The 10,726-nt window shown below is 47.9% G+C and overlaps 2 protein-coding genes across 5 annotated transcripts; one reads left to right on the forward strand and one right to left on the reverse strand.

Annotated features, from left to right (window-relative positions):
• Positions 1-1,589: 1,589 nt before the first annotated feature.
• On the forward strand, positions 1,590-4,722 carry smim29 (small integral membrane protein 29). Its single transcript, XM_011602657.2, has 5 exons — positions 1,590-1,701; positions 2,111-2,388; positions 2,464-2,489; positions 2,568-2,673; positions 3,424-4,722. Exons 2-5 carry the CDS (start codon positions 2,281-2,283, stop codon positions 3,490-3,492), a joined length of 309 nt encoding a protein of 102 aa, XP_011600959.2. The 5' UTR covers positions 1,590-1,701; positions 2,111-2,280; the 3' UTR covers positions 3,493-4,722.
• Positions 4,574-10,315, reverse strand: hmga1a (high mobility group AT-hook 1a). Of its 4 annotated transcripts, none has more exons than XM_029833706.1 (5): positions 10,160-10,315; positions 8,971-9,100; positions 8,167-8,247; positions 7,323-7,379; positions 4,574-6,461 (listed from the first exon to the last, which is right to left on the reverse strand). In XM_029833706.1, the coding sequence occupies exons 2-5, from the start codon at positions 9,067-9,069 to the stop codon at positions 6,402-6,404; spliced, it is 297 nt and encodes a 98-aa protein (XP_029689566.1). In that variant the 5' UTR covers positions 9,070-9,100; positions 10,160-10,315; the 3' UTR covers positions 4,574-6,401. The 4 variants fall into 4 exon arrangements, with proteins under 4 accessions (XP_029689566.1, XP_029689564.1, XP_011600957.1 ...); XM_029833704.1 differs by having other exon boundaries at positions 7,323-7,382; XM_011602655.2 differs by lacking the exon at positions 10,160-10,315 and adding an exon at positions 9,926-10,070 and having other exon boundaries at positions 7,323-7,382.
• Positions 10,316-10,726: the final 411 nt, after the last annotated feature.

The following is a 10,726-nucleotide window of genomic DNA, read 5'->3' on the forward strand; positions in this document are numbered from 1 at the left end:
GAGTCTGTCCTTTAACAGCATCGCTGCACACTGACTGGAGGAGGACCTTTACATGTTCCTGAGGTTCGGTTCTGCTCCGGATCCTTCCGGCATTTTCTCTCAGCGACCGAACCACAGGACCACAAATGGTCCCCAGTCCAGAATAAACGTGTAGTGACCGAACAGTCCTGAGGTGGGAGACGCAAAGATCAGGTCGGACACGTGCTCGAAGACACGTGATTGTGTCGTAAAGGCATATAACGCACCACATTATATTAACATTTGCGATGCTTTTGCACGCTTAAAAACGAAATACGTCATTTCAGGCGAGTAAATGGCATCAGATTCTGAATATAAAATCAAACGTGGCTCACAAACCTGTAGGTTTCTTGAAAAGTCCCTTATACACCATTTGTCTTCGTTTTTAATGTGATTAATTGCCTTTAAATTGATAATATATTTTTTTTTTAAACGGTTACAGTTTATGTATGAGCACAAGCCCTTGGCCTCTTTATCGATTTGAATAAACAGTGTATGTTACCAACCAACTCTCTATAATCTCCTTTGCTTTTTATATTGAATGAAATCGAAAACGTTATCAACAAACATCTGAGATGTGAGATGTTCTACAAATAGTTCTGAGTGGAGAAAATCAATCTGCCAGACTGAGATTATGTGTCAACACGACAAGGATCTCTCTGTTCTTTTGGGTGGTTGCGGTTGTAAAGGAGCAAATGTCGAAATGCAGATTTATATGAACATTTTTGGGTTCTTGTAGTGAAGCGCAATTAAAACGCATTTACTCCAGACTGTGTGTAGCACATTATTCTTTCTGTATAACGCCTTTTCGGATTTAAATTAGGTTTTTAACAATATATATATTTTCAAGCTCTCTCCCCAGCGATTTCAGAACTGAAGAAGCCTTCTGGATAGAAGGCGAAACGTCTTCAAGAGAAGAAACCCAGTCCAGTTGACATAGAAAACTACCTTGGATACAATGACCTGGATGATTGAGAATCTACACAGACGTTTTTAACAAAATTTTTAAACATTTACTGACTATGTGATGGGCTTCACTGTGCCTTGTGGGTTTCGATATAACCCCAGAATGTTCTATACTCCATGAACAAATATACATGTTGCTATTAACTAAATATGCAGCGTTAATTTCACAAGTCATCCTGTCCTTGCGAACCCAAAGGTATATACTGACATTTAGTGGCAATAGAATGCCATTGCATACACAAGGTGTGGAAAATACTATTATTTTATTATATTATATGCTCCTTAGCTCTAAATCAGTAAAATAAGTTTAGTTTTTAAAACAGGGATTGAACACAAACACAACAACTGAGGATATGTGCAGTAAATTACTGATAATGCATCTATAAAAGAAAACTCGCACGCTGGTAATAATCAGGAGCAGTGACTGTAGAACATTTTTGGTTAAATATATATATATTAAAAAAACACTATGTTGGTGTTATTTTGACCACTCAGAGGCGTTATAATGAAAGAAGCAAACTTATATCAACACGTAGAAATAGGGTTCGCGTTTAATCTTTTATTTGCGATGCTTGTGCTTTTATTTTGTAAACAGGAAGTGCGATAGTTGTTCCGGAAAACGCGCAGAACAACAACACGGCACTAATTGAAAAGGACGCTTCACGAATCCCGCAGCGATCGGCGGTTTATTCCCGTTTATTGGAAACGGAGGATCAGGTCTGTGGACGCTCTTCCGCAGGTTGAGAAAATGTGTCCGCTTGTTGGCGTGGCGAAACAAAATGTCCGTAACTGTGTCATCACGAGCGCAGCTACAGCGACGTTAGCTACGTTTATCCGCTAGTATTGCAGCTTCATGTTGACCTTTTGAGATGTGGCAATAATGACAGGAGCTCCATTTCTATCAAAACATCCAGCGTATTTAGGACCGCATTTTTGCATGCCTATTACTACAGTTTGACTCGAAATACAACCACGGGAATGATTAATATTTCCTATTAATACAATAACCTCTCACAATATGAAGATGAGGAATAACCACACAGAAGATAATCAACTTTGTGCGGCAGCTTGTGTTGTTTTATCACCTTATGCGACTGTAACCTCTTGTCTTTTGGCGTTCCCTCAGATTTCTCGCTGATTAGGGAGGGCGGCGAGACCATGTGGAAGTCACATGAATTGCAAGGATGAAGCACAAACAAGCGGAGAGAAAGCAGCTGCACAGTGTGTGTGTGGAGCGGCTCTCCTGCCTGTAAGGGCCCCACAGAGTTCCTACCTTTTAATCTTTTATCATATGCAATGAACAGCACCACTCCACCTCCTGCCGTCCCAGATGGAGACGTGGCAGTCGGCTATGTACTGGTCCCATTTTTCCTCTTCACTATTATTGGGATAGTTGTGGCGGTGGTAAGTTTGTATGACACGCTCACGGTAAAGCCCACTGGGATCGACGTGATCGTTCATCATCTCTTTCTGTTTCAGATCATGTACATCCGTAAGAAAAAGAGGTACGATGTGCAGCCACGTCAGGTTGTGTTGTACTGACCGGCCACGGGCTAATTCAAATGTTTCATGTGGTTTCTCAGAATTGACAGACTTCGCCATCAGCTTTTGCCAGTTTACTCATATGATCCCTCAGAGGAACTCAATGAAGCGGAGCAAGAAATGTTATGGAGAGAAGAGGACACAAGGGTACGACAATATTTCTTTAGGCTTTTTTCAGGACTCCGAAGGTTTGACGCATTTGCTTCAGCTACAGTTAAATTCAACAGAAGGTCACGCCTGCTGTCATTTTCCTCATTGTGTAATTATTTAGTGGTCTTTTAGTGGATGTACAGTGTCGCAACAGTAGGACTAACCACACAGCAATTTTTCAGTTGAAAGTCACTTCCTTCTCTTCATTGAGACCAAACCAGAACATGGGCATTGTTGTTAGCTGTGGTAGCCTAAAGGTTGCAGCACTTGCTTTTCCACACTAATAATAGATGACACCTAGTATTGGTTCTTATTATGAGATCAGCCACATATTTTATAAAAAGAAATTGAATTCTACTCTCACTGTGAGTAACAGCAGTTTGTACTACTCATCATTGCAAAGACTACAGTTTAGAGTGCTTGTACCACCTAAAAACATATTCATATTGAAACAATTTTCCTTTTATACAATTACACTACTATTGGGCAATTCCTGTCAAAAGGGCTGCACTAGGTCGCATCGAACACTAGGGGGCAGCGTAAATCAGGGTTCCATTGCTTATTCCATTTACTGAACCGTCCCAGCTCATTAGACAGTTGCTGCGCTCCAAATCCCAACCTGACATTTTAAAAATCACAACAGCAAACCACAAAGGCATGCGTATACTCCCCGGTGTGCCAAAGCAGCATCTTTATGGACTGAGTTACATTCAGTTACATTTACACTTGTCGTTTCTACCTCCTCAGATTGTGCATGGCTGGGCTGGAAGTTATCAACAGCGGCGGCCTCTCCTCGGGAAAGATGTGGCTGTATGATAGTAGTTGCCCAGAGCATATCGCGCTTTCGGTGCGGAGCCGACCCGCCACTGCCGTTAATCGTTTCTGAAGCTGTCTTTTATGTTGCCGTTTGTCTTTGCCTGCTGTATGGTTGCAGTGTTACTGTTCACCTGTGGTTTTCTGATGCCAATCCCGTGTGCCTAATCGAGACCTGCAGGGTATTTGTTCAGGTGTTTTGTTTCCTTGACCCGAGGGTGAGAAGGGTGGAGAGCATCTGAAGCTAAAACCTAGCGTTTCATCTGCTGCTCACGTTCAGGACCCCAGCTCCACATTCTCCAGGTAAAATGATTCAATCTGGTGGAAGCTCTCTCGTGTTGACTAAAACACGACAGATTCCTGCCTCGAGATGTTCAAATAATTGTAAATTCAGCGAGTCAAAAAAGGCGCGCACGCTTTTTAAGGGTTGAGCCAGCTGCCACACGCTCCACATCTTTTTGTGGTTGAACCAAATCCTGTGACTCTTATCAATGGCATGAAATATCAGATAGGAAAGTAAATATCCTCCTTTCATCCGAAGTGACTCGTGCCCTAAAAATGTCCTGGCTGCGAGGCCTGGCACCAGCCGTGATTTACCTCGACATGAAGAGTCTGCTCGCATGAATACCATAGGTCTGACTGTATCAAGCACTCAGGAAACCTCTGGAATGTTTTTCCCCCTCCCTTGATGAATTGCAGCCTTTCCTGACTTCCGCTTGCCGTACATTTGTGAATGTAAACGAAACAGAACGCAGAGCAGCCGAGAGGGGAAAAACCTCCACACTCGGACTTGATTTTAACCAGGTTTGACGTCTCGTTACAGAACCAGTTACTGGGTGGGTCCTTCCCACCCGAACGCACCTTAAACAAGCTCCTTTCAGGTTTTATGATTTATGAAATTTGCACTGGTCAAAACACCTGCTGAACCTCCGAGGCTGCCTCTGGGTTGTGTGGATTCAGACTTCTGATGTGAAACGTTGCTGATTTCAGTTTGTAGGTCGCTTGTTGAAAACGTCCAACGTGTACGTTCCTGCTGTGTGCGTGTCGCGGTGGATCAGAAGCTACACAAGCGACACAGGAAGTGACAAAGAAAATCTTTATTGACAGTTTTTGATACAAATTGTTGTCGGGCACCATAGAAATATAGACATTGTACATATATATACGGTGAACATTAAAAAGAATGATCCCATCCTGTTCAGATTACAGTATAAATGAATCGATGACGCAAGATGTTGATTGATAAAATGACCGTCCAGAGGATGTTTAAGGAAGAAAAAACAAACTGTTGTACACATATGGCTAAAGTGGGCTGTGTGTGCCAAACACACTGAGGCAGAACAGAACAGTTAAGTGTAAAGAGCGCCCAGTCGATCACAAACACACAACACTTGTCCATGAAAAAAATCCAAACCAATATTTCAGTGCACCAGAAGAATTCTTTCTCAGAGGATTAAAAACACACTTGCTAAATCTACCACAGTCAGCGAACGCAGTTGTCAAGATGACGGCTCTCCCTGACTTCGCACGTCGAACGTGGTCCGTCTGCAAGTCCTGGTGCGCCGGGCCCTCGGGACGCGCGGCGGGCGGCCGCGACCCCCCCCCGACCCGACGCACCGCATTACAGTCGGGTTTCCAAAAAGAAAAACAAAACGAACTTTGTAATAAAGACAGCTCGCCAACTCATGCTAGAAGTTACATTTAAAAACAGAAAAAAAAGAAACTGTTAAATGCAAGTAAAGTAAGCCGTTGAGTGAGGTATGAACTTTCAGGCCTTTTGTGGCGCCTGCTTGCAGTTCTCCGGGTTCTGTAACCGAGGTTGTAGCAGCTTAGGTGTGGAAACTAAACCCAGTTAAATGGACTGTGACTGCGAGTTCCCTGACACTTGAAACACAAAATATTGTATCATCTTTCCTGTAGCAGAATATACGACACATCTTCCAAAAGACTAAGTATATAAATGCGCTAATGGATGAAGGGGGAAGAAGCTAGGTGAGACGATGAGAACTAAGGTGGCGTTAGAAAGTTCAGCCCTGTGGGATAGAAGTGCCGCCGTCTATCCCCCGTTACAATCAAACCTCTCGTCCAACACCTGCGATGTGATTGGGCGCGCGCCTGGAGACGACTACGCTTACGAAAGACGTTTGGAAAAGCTCCCTGAAGAAACGACACAGATGCTTTCAGCCTAGAACTCTGCCATTTAAACAGAAAAATAAAAACATTCCAGGAGAAGGAAAAGCAGCACGCTCTGTACGTTAACGGGGCGCGGTCCCTCCGGAGGACGTTCCAGAACCGTAAGTAGATCTACGCTGTCCTACGGGGAGAAGAGGGATGCTGGGAGAGATCGTCCTGGGGGTGGGCGTCTACCTATTGTCGTTCTAAACGCTGAAGTTCCACTCCATCTACGTTACACTGCAGAGGATAGTTAAACCACTTCACATGACCACATAAAAAGAAAAGTATAGGCAAGATTCACCTTTGTCCAGTACAAAACATGAGAAAACCTATGTCCTACCATCTCAGATGCAGGTACAACAAATAAACATTAAGCAGAAGAATCCTACGAGTGATCTTTAAGTGGAGGAGGGGGGGAGAAAGCAAAACATCCAGGTTCCTTTGAGCGCACCTTTTGTCCAGTATAAAAGACTCGTGACGACGTCGACACCACAAGGTCCGTTTACCTTTAGTGTAATTCATAGATCTACGCTTGAGCAAGGTCCTTGGTTCTATCCAGTGCTGCTGCATGAGAGTTGTACTGCGTTGGCGCCCCTTCGTTTACCGGTTTGTGATTCTGCAAAGGAGGGCTCGGCTGTGGACAGTGGTCATGTGGTGGCACTGGTTTTGGAGACACGGCCCAGTTCTGGTTGAACAGTAAGTCAGTAAATGTCGAGTGAGGTAGCATGCGTCGTGAATTACTGGTCCTCTTCTTCCTCCTCTTCCGATGATTGCTGCGATGCCGTTTCTTCCTTCTCCTGTGACACGTAGGGACAGAAAGGAGGAAAAAAAAAATAAAAGAAGGGCGGTCAAATTTCAGCTACACCCACGAGGAAAATGCCTTTCAAGTGGCATCAACGCGCAGCGGCGCCCGCCTGTGATTCACGTCTCAGCAGGATTTATATAAGCAGGCGTGCCAATGCGGGAAAACAAAACAAACAGCACAATTTAAAAAAAAAAAAAAAAATGTCAGTGAAAAATCCCTCAAAGCGTCTGCAGCCCGAGGACAACCCGGGGGAGGGGGGGGGGGGGTAGTGGTGAGCCATCTGTAGTGAAAAGTGATTCATAGGAGCGGTGAGTCACCGTGAGGCATCCTGCCTTTGCCATTCCTCGGCACGCTCCCAGCACGGCCCAAGATGTTCATTCATAAAACAACAAGAGGGATAGTTAGCGGGGTAACTCCGGGTCAGTCCCTTCCTCTGACTAATTCGAGCCAGGCTCGGTTCAGTCGGCGCTAACCGCTCCCGCACATGAGAGAATGTTACTACACGACCGCAGCTTTCTTCCGCCGGTCACCCCGGCTTTATTTTGACTGGCCGTGCGCGGCCCGACAGCTCACGTCTGCAGGTTAGAAAAGAGGCGTGCGGTGGCGGCTTTAAAAACACCTCATTACTCTTAAAGGAATCTGAAAACCGACTCAATTCTGTTGCATTTTCAGAGTGACATTTCGTTGGCTCCGGTTTTACTCCAGTCGGCACAAGAGCGCCAATATAGCAGCAGTGAGTAAACGTGAGTCATCTGGGGGGGGCAAGAGAAATGAGGGAAATTCAATTTCACCTAGCGGACGCGGGTGCCAATCATAATTCAACCGGAGAGGGAGGGGAAGGTGGAGAGCTTACCTCCTTCTTGGGTCTTCCTCTGCGTTTCCCACCTCCGGACGGGGCCGCCGCAGCCTTCTGCTGGAGGAAAACAGCACGAGGTTAAAGAAACACCGGCTGATGAGCACCGAACCGCCTAAAAAGAGAGGAAACGCTACAGAGGCGCACGGTGCTGTCCCCGTGTCTGTCTGCAGGTGGCAGCAGCACAACTTTAATGAGACAGATAGATGAGGGCATCGGGTTCATTGGCCATTATCTGGAAGGCCAACAGGAACCACACACAGGGGCACTCCAGTTCGCTGGCCACCTGGTCCAAGACTCAGAGACAGCTGGTGGAACCGAGAGGAGACAAACCGTCCGCGGCCCGGCCTCCCCCGCTCTGTCCTATATCATCCATCTACGTAAGCTTCCCTCAGCCGATCAGTGCAGAGCGGCAGAGGCAGAGCGCGCAGGGGAGCCGCCAGGCCGGGGTGAGAAAAATCAGCTGTTGCTATGGAAACGCCAGCCAGAGAAGAACTGGGGCTGTGTGCCGGGTAAGGGTGGGAGGGGCGCTCAGTGTCAGCTTGGAAACAGCCTTGCGGCCTCTGCACCTGCACCACGCTGTGCACGAGCAGCCACAGGAAGCGCGAGGACAGGAAGTGCAGAGCAAACGGCGCTTCAAAAAAAACAAAAACAAAAAAAAGCAGCACAATACAAATAGGCTTTTTTTTCAATGACAAGACGTCAAAAGTCATCCTATTTCTGACCCCCCCAGGGGAGGAAGCAAGTGTCGTGGCGAGCAACAGGACGCAGGATAGCTGCCGTCGGAACGTGGATCAACAAGCAAGTACGGGGACAAAAAGTGGAAACGGCGACGTCCACTTACTTTGCTCTTGCTGCTCGTCTTGTTCTTGCTGCCCTTCGGTCGTCCTCTGGGCCTCTTTGGAGTCGGGGACCCGCTGGGTTCCTGATCAGAAGGATGAAATTGTTTGGTTATTAGATTATTAAAGTCTGACTCCGACAACAACGGCTGGATTTCTCCATTAAGAGGGTTACGGGCTTTGTTCAGCATAATGTGGTCATTGATACAGGCAGCAGACAAAGCTCTTTATCAAGGTCAGCATGGCGGACGGGCACTTTAGAGGCCGACAGGTGGTCCAAGCCGCAGGTCGCCGCCCTCCAACTGTTGCGTCAACCCAACTGTCCAAGGAATCAAACCGACAGAATGTGCCTCCGCAACCGCCGCCGCCGTCTGCCATTACATTGGCAGAAACGGTGGCTCGTAGCAACCGGGGAACTCAATCCCAAAATCCGGAGCGGAGTGACGGCTTTATGGGCCATTCTGCGCTTCCACTCATCCATTACATGATGAGTAGAGGTGGGTCCTGAAGAGGGGGGGTTGGAGCCGGTTTAAAGGTGTAAGGTTACAGGTTGCTTACAAACTCTTGAGACACACAGGAAGTTCTCGAGTTACCGCCTGAGCGCTGATAAGGCCTGAGCTGGTGGTCACGTGGATCCCGGATCCTCTACCTGTGATAATACCTGCGTGGGCATCACGGGCCTCTGCCTCCCCACCTCGGGGCTGCTGCTGCTCACAGAAGCACTTTTCTTGTTCGGAATCGCGAGCAGGCAGGTCGAGGGCATGCACCCCCCCCCCCCAAAAAAAAACCTAGAATTTGCCCCGACTTACGTCAGAGGTTTTCTCCTCGGTCTGCTTGCGCGGTCTTCCACGCCCCCTCTTCTCTGTTGCCTCCTTCTCCTTCGGTGAGACGGTCCCCTTGTCACTCATGTTTGCTTATCTTTTTTCCTCCACCTCAGACCTGGAAAACAAGTCGCACTAGTCAGGATGTAAACGAATCAGAGCTCCCCCGCGCACACACACAGACACACACACATGCACACACACACAGAGGCAGGCAAAAGGAAAGAAGAAATAAATCACTCCGGCAGTTAAACTCGCTGACCGCGACGGAAACCGCAACTGGCTGAGGTGGCCGCGCACCGGCTGCGGGTTTGACTGCATTAATCCGCGTTTATTTGCAGCTCTATTCCTGTCACCTCGGCGCTCCGTTAGGCGACGGAGGATTGACGCGACGCCGGCGCGCATGACACAGCCAGGACTCCGTAGGCGGTCTCCAGGCCGCGCACAGCGGCTAAAACGCCGCTACCGGATACAGCCGCGCTCAGGGGCCCGTTTCTGCCGTCTGCTGGAGCCAAACGTGACACAGACGCATAGAATTATGACATAGCGCGTTTCGCACACCGGCCAGAGCCCCGTCGACGCGCACACAATAGCCCGTGTGTCTTCAGCGGGGTGTTCGGGCTAAGCAGACCATGCACGGACGCATGCACCCTCGCAGAAGAATACAGGAAAAAAAAAAAAAAAACACAAACAGAAAAAAAAAGAAAATGGAAGCGAGCGAGGTTGACGGGTTCACGGGCAGCAGCAGAGGCGGTTGCGAGAGCCCAGGCCGGAGCAACAAAAGAGGGGCTTCATTTAAAGCATGCAAGCCCCCCCACTCCGCCTCCTCCTCCTCCCCCCGCCGGAGCTTCTGCTCTGGAAAATGCATCGCAAATCGGCCACGGTGCATGCAAACTTTCACGCTGTCACATGGGCATTCTTCCCCTCATGTCTGCGCACTTACCTCCGCGGCTCGGCTCTAACCTCTGCTCTAGTTTTAAGACCAAATGTTTCCTTTAAGCCTGGCTGGTTGCACCCGGTTAAAAGCCTTGCGCCGATCTATAGGCTACAGCTTTTATTCGTCAGACAACACACAAGCCCGCCCCTTCCAAATCCCAGCTCATGCAGCCTTTTAAAAAAACAGGATTGGAAACCGAAGCGCGCAGAATTTCGACAGAGCTCTTTTTGAATTATTTACCAGCGTGTTGAGAAGTTTTGCCCGCGTCCTCCTCAATTCGGCCGCCTGCGTTGTCTCCTGCAGAATGAGAGCAAAAAGGCGCCAGCGAGGAGCAGTTTGAGGGCAATTTAAAGAGCCGCCCTCATGGGAGCCGAAACACTGGAGGGCGGAGATATGATAAATGGGCCACCAACGGATCTGGAGGGACTCAACCCCCCCATATCTGCCCCTGGATCCCCGCTCACCCTTTAGCTTTAATCACAGGAAGAAAAAAAGAAAAAATACACACACACACACACACATATATACATACATAGGAATAGAAAAGTTCCATAAACACACAGATGCAACGGAGGGGAAACAAGAGTTTGGATCGTATACATACACGCACGTACGCGCGTGCTCGGTCAACAGGACAGACCGCATTCTCTCCGGAGGGTTGATGAATGAACTCTGACCTCTGCCAGTGTCAACACACGGCGCCTTTTCCACAAACACACCCAGTTATCTGGTCCCTAAACGTCTCACAGCCGTCAGGACTGAGCAGAAACGGAGCAAGCAACAAGCACAGAAAGCAGCTTGTAGGGT

Source organism: Takifugu rubripes, chromosome 3 (genome assembly GCF_901000725.2).
Source record: "Takifugu rubripes chromosome 3, fTakRub1.2, whole genome shotgun sequence".
In the NCBI taxonomy this organism is placed as follows: Eukaryota; Metazoa; Chordata; class Actinopteri; order Tetraodontiformes; family Tetraodontidae; genus Takifugu; species Takifugu rubripes.